At 41.3% G+C, this 22,804-nt stretch overlaps 3 protein-coding genes across 3 annotated transcripts; 1 reads left to right on the forward strand and 2 right to left on the reverse strand.

Annotated features, from left to right (window-relative positions):
- Nucleotides 1-2,664: 2,664 nt before the first annotated feature.
- Nucleotides 2,665-10,067, forward strand: ufl1 (UFM1-specific ligase 1). The gene is made up of 19 exons (XM_047022228.1): nt 2,665-2,929; nt 3,252-3,397; nt 3,495-3,523; nt 3,657-3,754; nt 3,855-3,969; nt 4,188-4,318; nt 4,415-4,473; nt 4,588-4,734; nt 5,976-6,151; nt 6,257-6,436; nt 7,054-7,180; nt 7,408-7,530; nt 7,745-7,865; nt 8,299-8,465; nt 8,594-8,724; nt 8,834-8,914; nt 9,030-9,115; nt 9,241-9,421; nt 9,556-10,067. Exons 1-19 carry the CDS (start codon nt 2,853-2,855, stop codon nt 9,775-9,777), a joined length of 2,397 nt encoding a protein of 798 aa, XP_046878184.1. The 5' UTR covers nt 2,665-2,852; the 3' UTR covers nt 9,778-10,067.
- A 4,359-nt stretch (nt 10,068-14,426) lies between these two features.
- Nucleotides 14,427-19,020, reverse strand: gpr63 (G protein-coupled receptor 63). The gene is made up of 2 exons (XM_047021683.1): nt 18,548-19,020; nt 14,427-16,146 (listed from the first exon to the last, which is right to left on the reverse strand). Exon 2 carries the CDS (start codon nt 16,030-16,032, stop codon nt 14,794-14,796), a length of 1,239 nt encoding a protein of 412 aa, XP_046877639.1. The 5' UTR covers nt 16,033-16,146; nt 18,548-19,020; the 3' UTR covers nt 14,427-14,793.
- A 716-nt stretch (nt 19,021-19,736) lies between these two features.
- ndufaf4 (NADH:ubiquinone oxidoreductase complex assembly factor 4) lies at nt 19,737-21,634 on the reverse strand. Its single transcript, XM_047021423.1, has 3 exons — nt 21,419-21,634; nt 21,158-21,252; nt 19,737-20,858 (listed from the first exon to the last, which is right to left on the reverse strand). The coding sequence occupies exons 1-3, from the start codon at nt 21,558-21,560 to the stop codon at nt 20,553-20,555; spliced, it is 543 nt and encodes a 180-aa protein (XP_046877379.1). The 5' UTR covers nt 21,561-21,634; the 3' UTR covers nt 19,737-20,552.
- Nucleotides 21,635-22,804: the final 1,170 nt, after the last annotated feature.

The following is a 22,804-nucleotide window of genomic DNA, read 5'->3' on the forward strand; positions in this document are numbered from 1 at the left end:
AATAATTTGCTGACATAAGTGGATCTGTGTGGGTCTTACGGTGAGATCCACGGTGCATCCTGTCAGACGGAGCGTTCTCTAGCTCTCTGACCACCAGCTGTCTTCCAGAGGTTCAAGGAGTTTGTGAGGAGTGATACTGTACCTGGTACCATGGGGCCTATCCTTGGACCACATCCTTATTAACCTCCTGTCACCCAACCAAAAGCTAAGCAGCAGCTCTGGCTCCCTGCTGTGGGAAATGTCTGCCTGAATTCAAGCAAAACTTCAGATGTGTGGAAGATTGACATTTCACCCGAGGACAAGAATGACACATGAATAACTCAAATACTGTATATCCAACCCAACTGGATTGGCTTTGTTTAATTGGATTTGTTTAAATGCTTTACTTTAGAGCAGAGAATTGTTTGGGTGAATTAATGGATTTATTTTCTCTCTGGAGAAAAAAAAATCCTTCTGGAGATATGCGGTAATAAAGAGAAGATGCCAGAGATTGCAATAGGAAAGCACTGCAGTGATGGAATCCCATGTAGGAATGACCGTCTCTTTCTCTGGCTGTCTCTATCTTCATCTCCCCCACTCACTGTTGCTCACTTAGCTCTATTTCTGGTGTTGCCAGCTAAATGATTGCACAATGTTCAGCTGCCTTACGCACGCACATCAGTAACTGGGGTCCTGATCAAAGTAAATTAGCAAAATCAAAATATTAATATCCTCTACACTGGCAAGATATGTGACATTGCTATATTTAGAACAGAATTTGAATTCAGATCAAAGTTTAGCGACAGGGAGGCAGTGAAAAATACTATGCAGTCATCCATTACCAAAAACTGAGAAGATCCTGTCCCCCTTGTCCTGGCTCTTTCATGCTGGTTCTGCTATGTTATCTTCTGCCAAAGTATTTCACTGCAAAGTACCATTCTTTTTGAACACCTGCTGTAGCAGGTTAGGATTTAGCGTTTTTCATGACAAATTATTGTGTGGAGACTTGCAGAAGAACTGCACTATATAATACTTTACATCCTTGTGGTGTTCTTTTGAAGAAGCCAAATACCATGTGAGCACATCTGCATTGCTTACTTTTTTACCTCATGAAGACAACAGACTTAACAGACTCCTATGGGCTCTGGCACTGAGAACTACCTTATTCTTGTTTAAGACCCAGTGATCCTCTCAAGAAATCCTTAGTGTCACTGAGGAGTCACAACAAGTGGCATCAGTAGGAATGTTTGGTGTGGATCTATGTCTATACACTAGGCCTACATGATGTATTCATCTGAAAAGTTCCTTGGACAAGGATCTTATTCTTAAAACATGAGATATGACTTCTGAAACTGTTATAAAAGCTTTAAAGATGACAAACCATCTTTATCTTAACAAGCATAAGCTGCATTTTCTACTTAAACCTCAAAGCAAGATATCTGGGGCAATTATTACTGACAGTATCTGAAGAACAATTGTTTGAACTCGTAGAAACAAACTATTCACAGCTACAGTGCTAAGTTGAAAGTGTTTACTCATGCACCTCAATTTGATTACATTACAAGGAGGCACTCTCGTAATTTCTAAATTGCTGAGGAAACTTGGCCTAATCTTTTGAAAGAGTAGCAATGCATAAAGAAAAGAGAGAATTGCTTTGATGTTCAGAATGAGATTGAACTCTTGTCCCTCCCTGAAGGAAATGCAGCATATCAAACATGTGTCTTGTTTATTAAATGTTCAGATTTAGAAGCTTGAAGGTGCTCTGAGGTATTTGATCATTGACAATCCACATCTATGGTCTTGACATACTTTTTAGAAGGTTGACAAAAAACAATACTTGAGGAAAATGCTTTCTTTTTTCAATCAAGTGAGGGTGTGGGCTTTTCAGCAATCACCTCATAAACATGCACAGACATTAACTGCAAAAAAGGCAGACCGTGCTGTAAGTTTATAAATAGCAACGAGGCCTTATACACACTTGCTGTTTCTGTTACGATGGCGTAATATTATCTGGCTGTTGTTTGTGGTCTGCACCATAGGCACACTTCATGAACCATTTTGCAAAGCTGCAACGCAACCAGTCAGCTTAACAATTGTGCCTATACATTCCAAGAGGCATATGAATTAAAAGATGGTTGTTTTAGTTTTACTAATCTATTTTATAACAATTTACTTAAATCTAACCACGGTGGTTAACGATTTGCAGTAGGTCTACATTTTGCCAGAATATTTTGACCATTTGGAAGTTATAAAAATACAACTGAAAATTATTTATAAATTATTATTTTTTGCAATGGCACCAGAGAGTGCTAATGTGCCGAAATAAGAAAATAGAGAGAAAAGGCCAGGAACATACATTTGAATTTTCTGCAATGTAAAAGCCTTGATTTTTCTTAAAATGTTCTTCTCTGATAATATCTGTCTTACACTACCTGTCATTTATTATCATTGCATTGGCAATATCTGTGTTGCATACTTGTACTCAAAGCAATTGCTCTGGGATTGATAAAATTCTGCTCAGAATCTGATGCTCTCATGAAAGTGCATCGAGTTCATTACTTACTGTATCTTCTGACATCGCCGTGAAAACCTCCCTCTTTTGACTGTCCTTTACCGCTCTCTAGTGTCCATTAATGTCAACTACAAGCTTTAAACTAGAAGCCTATTTGAACATCGTCGCTTTCCGTACTACGTTGCAGTTATGTTGACGTGTGGTTAGTTGAAAACTAGCGTTGGGTAGCCTAGCTAGCTAATTAAGTAGACAAATGTGTGATGTTGTCGCTGTCAACTACTCAATTGACTTTACATTTTGCAGCATTCTATCTTAGCTTCTCCATTTTGAGCAAATTGTAATTTATATACAATTATCAACAATGGCAGAGGCCTGGGAAGAAATCCGACGACTTGCAGCCGATTTCCAGAGAGCACAGTTTGCAGACACTGTACAGAGGTAGGTAGCGCTAAAGAACTAGCTACTGGTATTACAAAGTACTATCACATGCTAGCTTGCTAAGAAGTCATGTTTGTATTTAGCTAGTTAGCATCTAATAACAATAGTGGCATTCCAAGAGTAGACAACGTTAATCCGACTGTATGTGGTAGCTTGCTACTTGGTTAACCAAATTCCCCATAATGTAGAGCAGATTTATATTTTGCTCAAGCATATCAAACATAGCTAACAGCTGCTTGTTAGGCTAACGATATCCCCAGTCCAGTTGACCAGTCAGCTGCTGCAACCTAGTGTCAAAGGAGCATGTTATCGATGTCCACAGGCTGTCAGAGAGGAACTGCATTGAAATTATTGCCAAACTTGTGGAAGAGAAAAAGTTGGATGTGGTGCACACACTTGATGGAAAAGAATATATCACCCCGACTCAGATCAGCAGGGAAATTCGCGATGAGCTGTATGTTCATGGAGGTCTGTACTCAGTCGTTAACCAACTCTTTACGATAATATGTCGCACGTATTGCCACAATTGTTATCTTGAGCTTATTTTTTCTTCCACTTATTTTAGGCCGCATCAACATTGTCGACCTGCAGAAGGTGTGTCAGCAGTTGTATATGTACATATTATTCGTTCATCTATGTACAACTTTCATAAGATTCTTACGTTTGATGTTTCACATTGTGTGTCATTGCAGTAAAATAAGTACCTTTTATTTGTGATTGTTTGCAGATCATTAATGTTGACTGGGTCCATGTTGAGAGCAGAGCCAGTGACATAGCAAGATCAGATAGAGGTGTTCAACTTGTGTTGGGACAGCTCATAGATGTGTAAGTATTTCTGGATATGAAAATTGTCAGAACAATTTCCTCTAAATGAAGTTATGAATGATTGTCTGCCCAAGATGTTAATGTCTTCACTTGCTTTCAGGACATACCTGGATCGTATGGCTGAGGAATTGAACGATAAACTGCTGGAGGCTGGAATGATGAGTATTGCTGAACTATGTAAGGCCTATGACCTACCAGGGGATTTTCTGACTGAGGTGAGTCAATTAACTATTGTGCCATGTGCCACTGAATTTCCTTTGAAGAAAACGAGCCTGTTTGCAAGTACTTGAACTACAATGCACAGATACATACCCTGAAGTCATACCGCATCCTTTCATATTCTGTTTGATGTTTCTCCGGTCTGTTATTGCTTCTCCAGCTCATTCATCAACGTTGAATTATTATAACTTTGTATTATAAATCTGTCTCCTAGGAATTGTCCAAACGCCTTGGGAAGATAATAGAAGGCGAGATGGATCAGTATAATAGGGGTGTGATTTTCACCCCAGCTTTTGTGTCACGCCACAAAGCTCGCATTCGGGGGCTGTTCAGTGCAGTTACAAGGTAGATTATACGTCTTGGCTTGTATCTGCTGTTGTATTATCTTAACCTACGCTTAAGTTTGTAACATAACCTTATGTGTCATGTCTTTGACTGCAGGCCCACACCAGTCAGTACCATGATTGGAACATTCGGTTTCCAGGAACATCTCTTATATTGTAAGCAGGTCTAGTTGTCTTGTGGGGTATATATGTTTTGGAAATTATATTTCATTAGCTATTTGTATGTGCCAGAAAACCTTGGTTTAACATGTTTTGTTGGTGGTTTCCCAGCTGTCTTGGAGGAGCTGGTGAACACGGGCCGACTGAAAGGCACAGTGGTTGGAGGCAGGCAGGATAAAGCCGTTTATATTCCCGACATCTACTCCAAAACCCAGAACTCATGGGTGGACTCCTTCCTCAGGCAGAATGGTTATTTAGGTACCCACATCTACCAGGATCGCATAAGTGAATTTGTCACATTTTTCCAAATGGTTTAAATCAGAGGTTTTCAACCGGGGGTCCGCGGCCCCCTGGTGGTCTGCGGCGGCATTGCAGGGGTCTGCGACACAAGCCTATGGCTGTGTCTACTACCGCGCACTTTACAAAGTACACTGCAATACAGTGCACTGCAAAACAGTGCACTTACATATTCAGTGCACTCCGTCACTGATAAGTGCTGTCTCAAATGGAACACTTAAGTTAAACACTTGGTGGAAGTGACGGACGCAAATCTGCTCGCGACACCCGCAAAACCTGCCAAAATGAACGCGCTTCTCCACTCAAGTGGAAAAAAGCTGCTGAAAAGGCTCCTCCTTTTCCGCTACGTAGCCAATATGGCGCCCGTTTAGGGCGAGTAGTGTCCATCGTTGTACACAGTTTTTTTTGGACCGTTTGCAGTGCGCCATCCGGGTACTTTCAGTGCACTGAATTTCTGCAGGTTTTGTGAGTGAAGCGGCCTAAGCACTGAAAGTCAGTGCTCGAAGTGCACAAGTGGGCGGTAGTAGACACAGCTTAAGTTGATCAGTCCACCATTTTTTATATAAATTCGCTAAACAGATTTTTCTAGATTTGTTTGAGGTTTTTTTACATTAACATTTAGTCATTTAGCAGACGCTCTTATCCAGAGCGACTTACAGTAAGTGCAGGGACATTCCCCGAGGCAAGTAGGGTGAAGTGCCATGCCCAAGGACACAACGTCATGGTGTGGCCGGGAATCGAACTGGCGACCTTTAGATTACTAGCCCGACTCCCTCACCGCTCAGCCACCTGACTCCCCTTTTCCCCTTTTCTTTTAATTTATATTTTATTATTGTTCAGAATCTCTCATACACATATTTCAATTTTTCAGATTCTATGTATATTGTTTGAGGTTTTTAAGTAGATATATCGAGATTTGTTTGAGGTTTTCAAATGAAAACAACATGGAAAACCAAATGTTAAAACTTCCTTCTATGCACGCACACACACACAGGCACGCGCGCGCAGGCACATCAGTGGGCCGTGGATTACTTTCTAGTAAGAATGGTGGTCCCTGGGACAAAACCAGTTGAAAACCCCTGGTTTAAATACTGATTACAGTCACGTCTTCCTGACTGTCATAATGTGTCAGTTAGGTAAGTCACATCGACGATCTTTCCATATTCGTCTTCTTTTCTTTCTCTTTATTTGAATCCTCTCAGAGTTTGATGCCTTGATAAGGCTTGGGATCCCTGAGCCTGCAACCTACATCAGGAAGCGCTTCAAGTCCAGCAAGCTGCTGTTCCTGAGAGCCGTCTGTGTGGGCCAGGTCATCGTGGACCAGGTGGAAGCGTCTGTGGAGGAGGCGGTCAGCTCAGCCACCTGGACTGACCTTCAGGTCCGATGCCCCAACTTCATTGGATGTTTCTTTAAGGAGTCACATTAGGCTGACAAATCGGATCGTCCACTGACCCGCTCTCCATCTGTTTCTCTTTTGATGTAGTCCATGTTGCCCAGCTGTCTGTCTGACGAGGACATAGGCATTCTGATCAACCAGGCCATGAGAAACACCAACGTTCATTCCTCTGCCCGAGTGCTGGGAGGCACTGTGGTCGTCAGCGAGAAATTCATTGGCAACTGTCTCTCCCTCTTTGAGGAAGCCATGCAGCATAAAGCCCAGAAGGTAGGCCTGGTTATATCATGGTATTGTAGGGATGCTCATAATACAAATGTTGACATGTTAGTAAAGTGCTGCCAATTGAGTGACAGTGTTGCAAGATTTAGCATCTGTTCACCTCCCCTAGTGATAATAATAATAACAAAGTCGTGACTAGCGACAAATCTAGTGACTTTTTGCTACCTTGGCAACCTCTGTTTTTGTTGAGTGGCAGCAAAGTAATTGTAGGCTACTTCCGTGTTGTGCAGCCAAGCTGCAAAGATCAAGCTCTTATGGGAAGAAAAAGTGTTTTATTGATATATTTTTTTTATCGGTTAAATATTGTCGGTTAATGGTAGTTAACAAGCATCGATTAAAAAAATGAGCATCCCTATATTGTTTCATTATTGACGTAATAGTCCGACGTGATAAAGTTCCCCAAATTATAGGGGGGTCAGATGGCTGAGCGGTTAGGGATTCGCGCTATTAATCAGAAGGTTGCCAGTTAGATTCCCGACCGTGCCTAATGACGTTGTGTCCTTGGGCAAGGCACTTCACCCTACTTGCCTCAGGGAGAATGTCCCTGTACTTACTGTAAGTCTGCTAAATGACGTAACGTTAAAGCAACCCCGCCGGTCTCTCAGGAGGTGAAAAACAACCCTGTGTTCCTGATAACCGAAGAGGACCTCAAGCAGTCGTCTGTAGTGAGCGAGGGCCCAAACACTTCCAAAAAAGAGAAGAGGGAGGCCGAGCGACGGAAAAAGGCCACAGGTAGCGATGACCTATTTCTAGATTCCCCTCATCCTTTATCTTTCTGCACCATTGGCATTCTGGAATATTTTGGTTGAACTCTTTGCCACTTCTGACTTATACTTTGCTGACAACAGATGATGTTTAAGATATAAAAAATAAATAAAAAGTTTGCATCCTAGCGTGATTTGAACATAGACGAAAAGCGGACCTTTTTCCTAGCACATGTCACATTTGTTGGTTTTCAGAGGGCAGTGGCAGTGTAAAAAGTGGTGGAGGCGGCAACGCCAGAGAGATCCGGATACGCAAGACCAAGAAAAAGGGCAAGAGGGACGATGACAGCGATGAAGAAACAACCGCCACCCAGCAGAGTACGACAGAAGCTCTTTGACATTGTTGCTGCTGCGTGTTATCACTGACCTAATGACGGAGAATGTGAGCTCGTTAAGCCAGAACACTGTAACAAGTTCTTAATGGCTGCTTTGGCAAATGTTACTCCCTTAGGTTATTAATCCTGTCATCGGAAGACAAAGGGAGGTTTAGTTCCCCTGGAGTCTAATTACATTTTGTGTAACTCTTTTGCAGATCGTAACAGACAGACAGAGGTAGACTTTATGACGGCGGAGGAGATTGCAGCTGTCTTAGAAGAGCGGGTTTGTGACTGCCCTGAAGACATCTTGTCTGAACTGGCAGAACAGTTAACAAGGTACAAGTCCCTATTGAGCTGACTAGGAGTGTTTATTCAGAGGTTGACATACATTTTTTGGGCCACTTGTCCTTCAGGCAAGTTGGACATATTTTTTACTTGTCCAACACCTGAATGTATTTGCCCAAAACAAAAACATTTGCTAATTTATAAAAAAAGACAACTATAGACAGATAGCAAGTTGATAAATGTTATTTTATAACTGATTGGGGTTGTTTCGTACAAAGTACTTGAAGGTATTTTATTTTTACTTGTCCCGGACAATTGGACAAGCCTAAATGTCGATCACTCCTATTGTTGTCTGCCTCCCCTTTTGAGAAAACGGGTTGTTAGTTATACACTGTTAATATTCATCTATGCCCTTCCCCTAAAAGTCAGTGTGCCTACCGTTCAGCATCAGCATATGCATGAGCTGTGTGTGGTTCTGTTTCAGGCCTTTGAAGAAGACTTATCAGGAAGTGATGCGGGCAGTGTTCCTGTCCTCCACCTGTTCCCCGTCTGGACCCACCAAGAAGAGGAGCGTGAAGGAGCTGCAGGAGGAGCTGGCCAACCTGTACAACAACATCCGACTCTTTGAAAAAGGGACCAAGTTCTTCTCAGGTTAGTGAATTTTTAAGGGCAGCCGCAGTGTACGATAAATCGACCGTACTCATTTTCGAAAGCATTCCAAACGTGAAACCGAAATATTCCCAATCGTAAACATCACCTGAAATGCTTTGACCGCACAGACGAGACCCAGGTCACTATAGTGAAGCACATCCTGAAGACCGTGTGTACAGATGTCACCAACATCCTGGTGAACTTCCTGGCAGCAGAACTCATGATGTCTGCAGAAAGCCCAAGCTCCATCACCAACGAGGTCAGCTCTCACCGTGACACACTCCTCGCCCTCGCCATCCTAGCAGAGCTAGTGGCAGTCTTGGCAAGGCTGTGGACACATTCCTATTCCATGTGTCTTTTCCCTGTAGGTTAGAGCAAAGATCCTGGGAAAGCTGCAAGAGGAAACTAGGACACCTTTGATGAAGCTGCACAACTGCTTGAATGGCAAAGTGAGCTCAACATTCAGTTGTGAAAGTTGCAGGATGCCCATGGATCTTTTAAGTATTTGACATATCTACAGCTGAATGCACCTTAATCAATCTATTTTCCCCCCCCTCCCTCTAGTCAGTTGAAGATTTTCTAGCCAATTTAGAAATTTCTGCAGAGGTGTGCGGATTCATGCTGAAGAAAATTGACAAGAAAAAAGAGAGGTAAAACTGCACGCTGTGAAGAAATGTTATTCAGATCAAACGCATTCCAATACTTAAACAAATGTATCCTCCATGGCCCAGTCGGAAGTTCCGGTGTGTTGACTGTGTTCACTCTCCCCCCTCAGACAGGCCTTGTTCATGCACAGGCAGGCTCTGCTGGAGCAGCTGAAGGACTCGGACGACCCCGCCCTGGTGTTGCATCTGGCCAGCGTGCTCCTGTTCCAGGGCAGCACCAGCTGCATGCTGCACGCCCCTGGACGCTGCGTACCCCAGATCATCGGGACCCTCACCGGACGCATTCCTGACGTACGACACCCCCCCCCCCCTCCCCCCGTCTGTCTGAGTAGCAAACCTTCAGCTTCCGTAGCACCCAAGTATTTGGATTGTGTTTCTGTTTGGTGGTTTTGACGTTTTGGGTTTCCTCTGGTGTTGTGTTTCAGGAGCAGCACAGGCTGCTGTCCAGATGTCAGATGCTGGTGGTCAAGCAGCTGGTGGGCCAGGATCAGGGCCAGGACCAGGGCCAGGACCAGGGAGGCAGCCAGGGGGACCACCCAGAGGAGGGGGACCAGGCACAGGTCATCCAGAAGGAGCTGGTGGGGCTCGTGGCGGAAGTGAAAGATCTGGTCATCACTCCGAAAAAGACTGCCGCCACAGAGGAGTGACCGAATCCATGTCGTGACAGAAATGTTTCAAATGAATGATTGCGTTGAATCATTCAAAGGTTGTCTTAACAGAACAAAAATTGTCAACTGTTTTATCTGTTCTCTATAGGAAAATTTTTTTTTTAAGTATTACATGGTAGCATTGAGAAATGGTAATGGCCCAGTCATTTGAAATAAATGTCCTCTAAATTCCTTTGTGGGATGTTTCTTGTCATAATTAACATGAAAATCCTCAGTGAGGTAATAATGTCACTAAAGATGAAATAAAATGTCTAAACAACTTGACCCCATCAATGTGTCCATGCATCTGTTTTTGTTGTTGTTGATCGTACTAAGAATGTTGACCGACAACAACTGGATGACAACTATATCACTATCTTTATGTTTTTGAGCATTACTTTACATATCACCAGTGCCTTCGACAGGAAACAAGTAGGCTACTCATTACAAAAGATGATGCCTACCTGGTTCGGAATGGTTATAGGTATGTATGTAACTTCCCCATCCTCTAACAATGAAAGTGAACTCTAAATAAAAAGTTCAAAATTATGAAGGAAATAAAATGTCAGAAACAATTTACGTTGCCTCATTACATTATCATCTCAAGTGACATTTCATCAAACAGCTTGAACATTATTGAATTGTAAATGTATGTTTCTGAACAATTGCTTGAAAGCTGTTTCTCTGTGGAGATAATTAACAACACGAGTGGGTGGCCTGAAATGTATACATTTCATACAGCCTCTCAGTGCATCAACAGAGGACAAGGAGATATACACAGGCACGTGCCTCACATTGCCATGGAAACAGTGAGATGGCACCGTCTGGAGCAGTGTTGTGAGAACCAGATTATTTATCTCCCCTCTCCTAGTATATGGCCTCTTACCAGGCCTTAAAATCAATGTCTGATACCTGGACAAGCATGTAATGGGATATCGTTGTTACATCTACAGCAGAGTTTGGTTATTGGGGTCAATTTACTGTCGGTCTGTAGTCGTTGTCTGTAACGGACCTGCCTACGTAGGAGAATGAAACGATGAACCACTTGGCATACTGTTGGAATCTCAAAGAGCTGCTCAGAAAATGCAACCCATAGTTCATGTAAATCATCTTACTTCCAAAGTTATCCCTTTATTGACATTTTCGTTTTCACATGGAATTTTGTCTGGAGTCATCACATACAATTATAAACACTAACGGAGGAACGTCAAATAGCACAATATTGTAATCGCAAACGCATTTTAAATGCTGCAGATGGCAGACGGTTCATTTGGAAGTGCATGTCTGACCTTGCTTTATTTAATACAAAAGCACAGGGATATACAAGCAACAATCAACTTTTAGTTGAAAGATACATTTCATGATGGCCTTGAAACACCTGTAGTATAGGCCTACACAAAGTCAAACAAATGAATAAAAGCGAACAAGATTTGACTTCTCGTTGTAGGCCGACTACAACTCGCATTAGCGGTTAAATTGTGGATGGTCCATGGAAAAAATGCACAGGTAAGGGGGTTTTAAACCACGGCCTCTTGGGGCTTATTGCTTAAATTGACGTTGTAGTGTGTAGCAGAGACAGGAAGTTGTACTTCAGTAGATTGTTCTGGTTTCAGTACTTTACTTCACTATTTATTTTTCTGCCAACTTTTTACTTTCAGTCGTTAAATGTTTGGCACTAATGTCTGTACTTTCTACTTCTTACGTTTTCAAACCAGGGTCATTAGGCCTACTTTAGTTTTAAGTAGGCCTAGGGGAGAGTGGGGTGAGGTGTGCCAGTTTTTACTTAAAGTGACTTTAGAGCGAGGTCATGAAAGTAATGCTTCCAACTAAAATATGTACATATATTTCACGATGTGGTGCATCCCTGGGAACAATCACTTTGCATCTGAAATGTAGTATTTAAGAAATATAGCTTTCCGAAAAGCTTTCCATCTTGTGGCACAACTTGCCCCCGTTGGAGGGTAAGTTGTGCCTTTAGAGAGAACACATTGGGGTTAATTGTGCCATTGATTATTGAAGTAAAACAGTATATTTTATTTATTTCAAGTTATTTTACAACATCAAAGGCCGATTTTTGTACAAGCCTATTGCGCCACATGAGCACGTCAAAGGTCAATTTTCCTAAACAAGGCCTAGGGCTTCATGAACACATCAGAACAAAGTTGAGTTGAGATTTTTTATGCAATTCTATTTAAAGGTAATTTCCATGAACACATGTTCAGAACAAAATGAAATTCAAATGAAGACCAAATTGACTGCAATTCTCTTCACAGATCTGGCACAACTTAACCCAGGCCCTTTGGCACAAATCACCCCAATCCCACGTTTTTGGAAAAAATGCATCATCCAGCTGTTTTGAGCTAAAATCATGGTAGCTATATAGACTCAATGTGTAGCTAGGGTTGCCAACTTCCTCAACCCTAAATGAGGGACACTTTCTTCCAGGTACCAACAGCTGACCAACAATAACGGAAATCGCAAGCTTTTATTAGCCACACCATAAACCTACTAATTTCCTGTAATTTTGGCAAACCACTTATAGTCACTCGCTTGGATGTATTGTTCATAGTAATAGTCAAGACAATTATTACAAGTTTCTCATTTTGACACCCGATAACGTTCACCTCACCAGTGGCCAGTTCACAAACACCGTCACCAACAACCTTGTCCTTTAGCAACGTTTGCGTGAGTTTTGGCGCGTTTACAGTAGCCTAGTATTGGCTGGTGAGGCTGTGATTGGAAGGGACTGGGGCTGTCCCTGACGGGACAAATCAAAATCACCCATCATTTGGGATGTCCCGGAGAATTTGGGATGGTTGGCAACCCTAGGCCTATGTGTAGCTTACCAAAGCACTCAAAAATGAGTGAAATGTTTTCAAACTTGTCTATAACTCTTCAGACAGAACAGTCAAAAAACCTTGATCATAGAAATGTTACTCTGGAAGGCAAAAAACTGTTTTTTGAACTTAAATGTGTCTACCTCTCATGCAATGAGGCTCTCTTCTTTGCAGGATGAGTAAAATGACTGACTCTTCAAAAATGTGTGGTCACATGACCAATTTCTTCTGTGGTTCCCTAGAAACAGGGGGTGGCACAGCTTCCCCGTGGCACAAATCACCCCACTCTCCCCTATATGTCAGAGGCATAGCCCATAGCCTACTTCTTTAACTTGAGTAGGCTACTTCAACTTCTTTTTAAACACGAGTATCTGTACTTCCACTTGAGTGAAATATACATATTTCACTGTGTGAACGTTTGCCATCTCTGGCATGTATGTAGATCTAGGCTACTGTTCACCAGGGCTGCAGCACGATTACAATAACCTACGTTGTCTATTTTGACTGAGGAACTGTTACCGTATTAAATACACGTTTGTCTTTAAGAAGAAACCCCTCCAAACTCGATAATGGCACATCTACCGTCTTCACACCGCATCACTTGAGACACCCCCAAGTTGCTGTTGCTTAGTAATACTGTTCTAAGCTATGATTAAAGTGAGCTTCAAAGCCCCAGGCACGCTCATTAGTCACCGCAGGCAGAGTAATGAATTCCATAGAGGAAGCTGATTAAGAGCACCATCTTTTATATGCGCGAAGCTGAAAAGAATCACCGTAGCCCAACAGTGAGTTCATTTGAGTTATCTTTATCTAAGTGAACCTGGCCAGGTTGCAAAACGCCATCAAAGCCACAGTCTCTTGGAGGTTAAATGACGACCATCTTATAATCCCACCCACTGACCTTTCCCAGTCATCAGTTTAGGGTGATGTTGGAGCCAGTCTGCAACCTCAGCTGCTCTTGATGTCCCCCCCATGTGTCAACAGAGATTACCTCAGCTTTCATGTGTCTATTAACATGACATCAAAATACAAAGCTTTGAAATTCAGAGTCTATCTAATGACCTGTTTACTATCCATCCCAGTCAAATGCAAAATGCAAGCAGAATTCCAATCCAATATCCAAAACCTGTTTGCACATCAAACGGAATAAACCTCCCCAAATAATGCATCCCCACCAGATATGACTACTAATAGTCTTCCTCCACGCTTTCCATATTCAACATGGTATTTTGTAACAGGTGTGACCAATGTAATATTAAAGTATGGGATTTTTAGAGGCAGACTTATGGAAATGACCTCCCAGGGACATCATGCATTAATGCACACTGGAAATGTCTTCCATGCACAGCCCCTCAGGGGACAAAAACACAGGATGTTTTGTACCTCTGAGTGAAGACAAGCCATTTGTGATCCAAATACTAATTAATGCTAAGCCTGTATTGAAAAACAAACACTTGACTTAAACAAAACGGCCTCATTTATGTAAAACCTTAAAATATGAAAAATTTGACAACTTCTTCAAGTCAAAACATTTAGGCAATTAGGATTCAAGGACATCATTTCAAAATATTTTTTAAAATACAAATCCAGAGAATTTTCACCATTCAAGTAAAGCATATCAATCTGACCATGAAAATAATAGTTTTTCAAGGAGAGGTAGTTTTTCAAGGAGAGATATTTTATTAATGCTCTAAGAAACATTCATTATAATGGAGTCAGTGAACGGAGAACGTCCATGAAAAGCCAGAAGTAAACCAGACAGTAGTTAACATAACCAGAAGTAAACACACAAGACTGTTAAGGTAAGAAATGTCTACTTTTTATTACATTCAAGTTAAGTACAGTACACTGAAATTGCACGTTTTTCACCAGATATAGCAGCATTCTGACTGGCATAGACTAATTAATAGGCACATACAAAACATTTAAATCGAAATACCAATGACAAAATGTACACTGGCTGTCTGAATATGACAATATTCAAAACCACTTAAGCAGTTAATTGACATGCTTTGTAAACAAATTCTACACAGCAAAACTGTACTGTTGTAGTCAAACAGCAATATCACAACTCATCTTGATTTGAAAGGCGAGCGAGAGTAGATGGGGGGGGGGAAGAAGAAAACAGTCAAATTATTAAAAAAATTGGCAGTGAAATGTATGTCTTCCTAGTCCAGTGTTAAACCACGGAGCGGTGCTCCCCACAGACGTACACAGCGCTGGGCCGGATCCTTCGCTTAGTGTGCCCTGGTAGCTGAGGAAGAAACTTAAAGTACTTGGGCATCAGATCAAGGCAGGCGACACGGAACTTCTTAATCCGCCAGTAGTATATAAGAGGGTTGAGGGCCGACTTGAGGTAGCACAACCAAAGGAGCCACGTGCTAATTTCAAAGAAGCTGTCCTTCAGGTAGAAGCCTCTGCTGAAGGTCGACACCAGGCTGTACGCCGCGAACGGAGCCCAGCACGCCGTAAACACAGAGAACAGGATGAGGATGGTGGTGAAGGCACGCGTCTTAAAGCTCATATCTATCTTCATCTGGAAGGGCCTCTGCAGGCTCATCAGGCCTAACTTGCTGGCCTGACTCAGGCAGATGCTGTCTGGGTGGCTGTGGATGCGGATCGCGTTGTGGCGGATAGTGTTTAGGATCCCCATGAAGGTGTATAGCATGACCATGAAGGGGATGAAAAAGAAGACCAGCATCAGGACCAGCACATAGGCGTGGTACCCTGGATGACTAGTGTAGCCAAACACGCACTGAGGGGCCCTGGATGGTATCTGAAGGGACGGATGGCCGATGGCCAGGGGGAAGGAAAAACAGAGAGAGAGGGCCCAGGTAATCACTATGAGCACCTTAGCCCTGTGAGGGCTCAGCTTGTCTTGTTTCTGGACGATTATAAGGAACCGGTCTATACTTATTATAAGCAGTATAGCCACACCCTCCATGACGAAGAGCCAGAAGAACATGGCAGACACCCTGCAGAAGACATCCCCGAAGATCCAACGCGTGGTGATCACTGTGACCAGGGCGAAGGGCATGTTGAGGATGGCCAGCATCATGTCAGCGAAGGCCAAACTGGCCAACAGGATGTTGATGGCGGAGCGCATGGCGGAGCGCTGGTAGACCATCAGGCAGACCACCACGTTTCCCAGCAGGGCCACCAGCAGGATGGAGACGATGACGGTGCAGAAGAAGACCTGGAGAGGCAGGCTCACACCCTGCACTCTCCCCAGGGCCTCGGTGGTGGGGGTGACCGGCTGCACAGGGGCTCCAGAGCCCACTGAGGCGTTCTCCATGTCCTGCTGCTGGCCCTGGAGCAGCTTCTCTGAGAGGTTCAGCAGCCCCACTGAGACCCAGCAGCAGAGGCTAGTGTTGGTCTCCCTGGCCTCCACAGGGTGAATGATAGTGGAGTAGACCATTCTTCCCCCGGGTGAGCAGGCATTGTCACAAGAGCTTTCTCACCAAACATGCCTCAAGTGTAGGTTCTCCAAGCTGGACCAAGGAAGCCAGCATCTTACCACAAACGAATGATCCTGAGGAAAAAGAAATAACGAAATCACAAAGAGATCTCAAAGAAGCACGAGTCTGTTTCTCTTCGCACAACTAAAATGTATTTTTGTTAATAATATATGCAATACAATTTGTCAAAATATAAAAACATGTCTGCAGTCCTAAAATTCAATTATATAATTAATATAATATAATAATCACAGTCCTTCAGGATGAGGAATGTTCCAGTTCCATTGCAACTTCAACACACACACTACCACACAACACACACACACACACACACATAAAAACTACCAAGATAAGTCATTAATTAAGTACTTCAAACAAGAGTATCATCCAGGCACATTCTGTGTTTCATATCTTTCAACAGAGAAAAGAAAGACTGAATGCTATAGGAATTTGGTTTAAATTCACAAAGATCCCTGTAAATCTGAGTTATTCGATATTGAAACAGCGAATTGAGAGATATTTTATGCTGTCACGGATCAGAAGCCAATGTTCATCTGGGGACAGGTGAAGACTGCAGTAAAAAGCTTATCACTTGTATAAACACTGAACACTGTTGTTTCAGACCTGCTGGTATCATTTACAATGGCAACATAGCAAATGTCACACAGTAAATGTTTTAACCATTTGCCCTCTTGTGAAGTGAATTGGCTTTAGAGGATATGCTTCTACATTGTATGGAGTTCACTCTTTGACTACAACATTTAAATTGTTCATTGTATTTTCTAATTTGTTCTCTCTCTCTCTTTTCTATTTTTAGTCCATGGACGTGGGTTGAAAAGATAGTGATGAAGGCATTATTATTACACTGGCACACAAAATATTCAAATATTTCAATGTCTTTAATTTTCCCACTGCTGGGATAAAAATGTATTGACAGTCTGTCTGAAACATGGCTGGGAGTATATATATCCACTTCAACATTTCAAAACAGCCAAAAATCTCCCAGCCACTCAAAGGATGCAAATTACCTGTTTTTATTAGGATCAACATGAAAGAATAATAGATTAAGATACACAAGAGTTTTATCTGCTAATACATCTTAAGTAAACATGCCAGTTTGTTCTGCTGAATAGACTCTACCTTGACAACAACAGACACACGAGTGGTGACTAATAAAGCCAAAAGTGAAGATGGAAACATGGATGTCTGCTTCCTCAAAGCAGTTTAATCACGAGTCTCTCATCCTTCACAGCCCTGTTTATTCCATTTGAACTCTCAAGAGGTTGGGAAGGCAGACCCAGGATATAGATATGGTTGATAGCTACTTCATGTTTTTGACTTCGAACCTGAATCCATCCCAGATTGTGATGTAAGTGGTGAGTTGGCTTGTCTGTTGACACACTTGCAAAGGTAAATAAACCCCTTTTTCCGGATTAATACAAATGTGTGCTTCCTTTTCAAGACACGATGAACCCAATATGTCTGGCAGCTTTATGAAGCTCAACAATTGGGTCAACCTTTTTCAGGCTGCATTGGAAACATGTTTGGTCTTCCTGCGGCTATTTGTGTCCACTTTAGGGTTACTTTTCAAAGCTTTAGAGGAATCACACAGGGTCAAACAAATGCAGTACAGTAAACTGAGTTGAAAGCCTTTCATATCTAGTCACTCTACCTGTATCCACAGGAACCATAGCAACTGGCAAAAGCCCTGTACCTTGTAAGTCAACGATAACACTGTACGTAGCCGGGCAGGCACATTATCTAGCAACTGGCCCCCTCTAACAATATATGTTCTGCGTTTTGTTTTTCCAAACACCTTTCATCAATCACAATAACTACTTTTGAACAACAGAACCCAGTGGATAAGAGCGTCTGCTAAATGACTAAATATTTCATCAGAAAGGATTGGGCTGGAATGTTGGATGTTTCACCCAGTAGAGCAAGAGTCTGAGTTTAAACAGAATAATATGGCTTCTCTCAGATACACTGTTTGCTTCAGGATGCTGATTGAAAATGTGGAATAATGTTGAAGAAGAGCATTGTTAATAATAAATCAACAATAATAATGCAATGCAAGTCCAATCAACAGTCGTCTATGAAAGGGGATGGGGGATTTAGTGAATACCAACATCAAGATCTTTTATGATCAATGAAGCAGTCTTCCTGCTAATTGTTATTGATATCACAGTAAGTCTGCATTTACATTACGATACTACACACAATAGCTTACAGTAAAGAAAACGTGTCTTCAAAACTCTACATTTTGGCTGTCCTGTTTCTAAGCAATTCGGCTATGGGTCAACAAGATGGAATACGAGTTTTTTTTGTCTCTACTGATAAATGATCACGTAGTAGCCTAACCTTTTTCTACTTTCCATTGGGTTAGCTACAAATAAGGGAAATGAAGTGTGGGCAAAGATTTACTAAAAACAGATTGAAGTCTAACTTATTAAGCACCACTAGAAATATATTTACCTCAAACGGTGTCCAAAATTAACCGCTGCTGTGGTAAAAATTGTGCTGTTTTTTTCAGTCATTCAAAAGCCCCCCTTCGGATCCTAATATCTTGCCACCAAGTTGTCAAAGACTATGTTCGAGTCTGGTAGAGATTTTCCTTTTTACATGCATATTATTTAGGCCTAATCATTACATAGAGGTAAAAAAAAAAACATGTGTAGGGCGACAATCGGCGAAGACACCCACACAATTTTACCGTGTAGAGAAAGCCGCGTAGCCTACCACTCACGCAGGCTTTGTCTCTCTATTGAATAAAAAAATAATTGATAGCATCTTGAGAAAAGGCGATGGCTCGCTTTGAAATAAACGTTAAAACGCTGCAGAAATCCAGATTAAGAATATGTTGTCATCCGGCGCAATCTGAACGGGTTTCTTTCAGTACAAGGGTAGGCTACGATGTACTACGTCTAGTTACGGACTACGATCCCTGCAACCCGTAGCTGACGTCCCTGTGGCCCAGTAGTATGGGAGAGATCGGCTCCCCTTCCACTCCCCTAACGGTGGACTCCAATCGAAATCCAAATACTGCCTCCGGAGGCGGAAGTTTGGTTGCGGGTGTAGGGCACGTGCAGTGATGTTGTTACCATGTACAATGTAATAAATATAATTTTCATACATGTTTATTTTTATAAACTTTTGTAAATAAGTTGGTGTTCACGTTGTGCTACCTTATAGACAAAAGTGTCATATCTGTTAGTTTATTTCACTGTGTTCTATGACATTGTTTATATTTAATGCCTACATCATAGACGTCTAAAAAAATCTATGCAAACTACAATACATCATAAGGGGCAAAAACACAGCTTTAAAGTAGCCTAAGAAAAGCGTATCTGCCAATCAGAATGACATCATTCTCTAATGGCGTTCCATTCTCCTCCGCCACCATCTCAGAAACTTCACCGGGGAATTGAGTGTGATGATACATCTCTTGTTTCTAGGCAGCTGTTCACTTCACGCCTGTCATGTTCACACGCATGAGAGCTTTGCAACTCACACCAGAAATATCGTGCACACATTATATATAATGCCTTTATGTCACATCCTGTATAAAACACAATTACAAGGTGGGCTATTATTGAAAATATGATATACTCCAGTGATACAAAAAATGTACGTACATCTAAATTCTAATTGGTTTTATATGTTCTTTATTGTATCAACCGGATGACAGGACCACTTTCCACTTTTCGAGAACATGCTTAAAGGGAGATAGTGGTAGTCTCAGTCGCATTAAGGTTTTATTCCATTAGTTTGATTGTCGTCAGTGAACTCACCAAAGTTGTTGAACCATGTATCATCAATTATGATTTCCTACAGTTCATTAACTGAATATTTTCAAATTCTCCCTACGTATTGACAACCCAAATATATGGCATGCAGTCAAATTTCATAAACAAACGTTTATGAATTAAATACATGTTGTGCAAGTGATTCCTCAGTTTTAACAATATATCAAGAAACATCTAAATAACTTATTCTACCATAACATTCAATGACAACTAAAACTAAAAAGCACTAAAAATTGAATAATCTTATGGATTCAATAATGTAGAACTTATACAGTATGTTGTAACATTCAGTGACCAAACAATTTCTCAATGAGACATTTCGTGACAGAACACTAAAACAAAAATTGAGAACATGAAACGGAACAAAACTTAAAGTTTAATGTTGTCAATGTTCTTTTACAATAACGATCATCCTAACTTTGTAGGTTAAATATGCAAAGGCTCTTTAAATTATGTTGCAGGATACATTGAGTAATACCATGATGTTTGGAATAATAAACATTTGTACATTTTGAAATATATTCTTACATCTTAGCAACAAAGACATTGATGATTCAAACACTAAACCTTGAAGCAAAGCAGACAACCTTGTTTTTATACATCAATAAATAATTCATAAGACACTTGACAAACAACTTGGGTGGTCTTGAAGCCAGGAATAATACATATTGGTCCTAATTATCTTTGATCTGTTTTGTATCCTTAGTCTTGGGCGGTATGATCTTCACTTCGAAGGGGATGAAGAATTCTAAGAGCGCTTGTGAGTCTTTTGGATCAAGACAGTACTCCTGAGCAATCTTGTCCGGGGTCCATCTTTGGGGTTCTTGTTTGTGATGATTGAGAACTGTGAGGGCTTCAACAATGGACAATTTGCCTTTGGGAACGTCTGTGATTTCAACAATGCCATAAGGAGACCCTGGCAGGCTGAACTTTAACTTCCTGCGACCCGCGTTTGTCCCCTCAGTGACTTGCTTGGGTTCCTGTTGGGGTAAAAAGTTATAAAAAACAACTACAGCAACAATGCAATTATATATTTATTCTAGCCATCTAGACCAGTTAGTTATAAACTGTTGTAGTTATAAGACAATTAACTTGAAGAACATTACGATCTTATTAAAACTAGAACAGTTTTTCTTAAAAAGGGATGATGCTCGTCGCATATAGCAGACACAAGGATCCAAAGTTGACATTTCTGGTCCACTGAAATAAGATTCGGGCAAACAAAATATAATTTGTAATAGTTTCGACAATGAGTTTGTTGTCTTTTAGTCAAGCTGACCTCTGTCGTTGGATCGTTTGATTCCACATACACAGACTTCAACAACGATAAGAGGGGATCATTCCTTTTATGGATGTCTTCCGTTATCTCTGTGACTGTAATAAAAGAATACACAACACAATTACCGTAAAACAACATGACTTACTATATTTGGGGAATGGGCATGGTAATGGCTAAAGTTATGTAGCCTGACATGACCCTCCGATCCAGAAAGCTAGCTTCGTGTTGGACAAGTTCCCCAATGTCAATACCCTTACTTACCCTCAGTACTTGGAGCAGGAACAATGTTGACAGAATGCCGAGGTGCTGCCAAAGGCTTTTCTTTCGATATTTCTCGGTGTGCTCTGTTTTCTAGATTAAAATTTCTAAACATGCGTGTTACTCGTGCACCCATACTTGACATGTTGTTACCAAATCTAATGCCGCTGTAGCTGACCTCCGGTGTTAATAAAGCTTGCCAGACGTTTAAAACGGAAGCAGAGAAACTTCTACACATATGTTGTAAATGTTACAGCGACATCTGGTGTTAAGAATCAGAAAAAGCATAGGCATGTGTGAAGGAGTCTAAATGGCAACAGGTTGCAGTATTTATCAAATGTTTTGGAACGATTTAACGTAATATCCTGGATTAGCTTTACCGTTTACACGGCCGGAAATCGAACCAGCAACCTACCGATTAATAGCCCGATTCCCTAACCGCTCAGCCATCTGACTAACATTAACATCTTTATTTAATGAGGATACAACACAACTGTGAAACATTGGATTTTATTCAAAAGAGGACGGTTTAATATCATCTGATTGTTTCTTTGACATAGGGCATACTTGATTTACATTTTTAGGATCACATTCACGATAGCAGTGGGATAAAACAGCTTTAAGCTTCACTCCGTTCATCTAACAGCACCTCGATCACTTGCATTTGGAGGATTCAAGCGTCGAGAGTCTAGACCGTGTTGACCTGCACACTTTTTACAGACAATGTCTGTGAATTTGAGACACACTGAGTCTAACAGAATCACATGGAGCAAAGCCGTCTTCTCACTTATGCAATCTCTTTCTGATGGGTCCGGGCCCTGATGTTTGGCTTTGGGTGGTGAACAGGGTTCATGACGTCTTTATGAGTGATCTAGGAGGAGATTAAAACTGCATTCTTCAAATACTTCTTAATTTATGGGAATTGAATGTTTGTTCCATGTACCTTGTGGCCATTGTTTTTTCTATTTTGCAGCCCGTGTTGACAAACGCAAAATAGGGCCGTAATATCGTTTTGTCACTTAAGTAACTCAAACACACATTTAAGTATAATGGCTTGTTTTTGGTTGTTCCGTTTTTTTGGAATAACGGAATAACCATATAACATTAATGGTAAAACGAGCCATTTAATCATTTGTTTGATTATTCCATATCCTTTTGCTGGTATCTGTAAAAAATGAAAAATAGCCTCGTAATATTGTTTTGTCCATTTTGGATATCAGAACCAGATTATGGGGAAAGTCTTGGTTTCCATTGTTTTGTTTCATTTTGGAATAACGGAATAACCATATTACACAAATGGTATAACGAGCCATTTACTAATTTGTTTGATCGGCCGTGTTATGTATACTGGTACAAGTGAAAAGAGAGAGAGAGGGGAGAGATGTGCCA

The sequence above is a fragment of the Hypomesus transpacificus genome, chromosome 6 (genome assembly GCF_021917145.1).
Source record: "Hypomesus transpacificus isolate Combined female chromosome 6, fHypTra1, whole genome shotgun sequence".
In the NCBI taxonomy this organism is placed as follows: Eukaryota; Metazoa; Chordata; class Actinopteri; order Osmeriformes; family Osmeridae; genus Hypomesus; species Hypomesus transpacificus.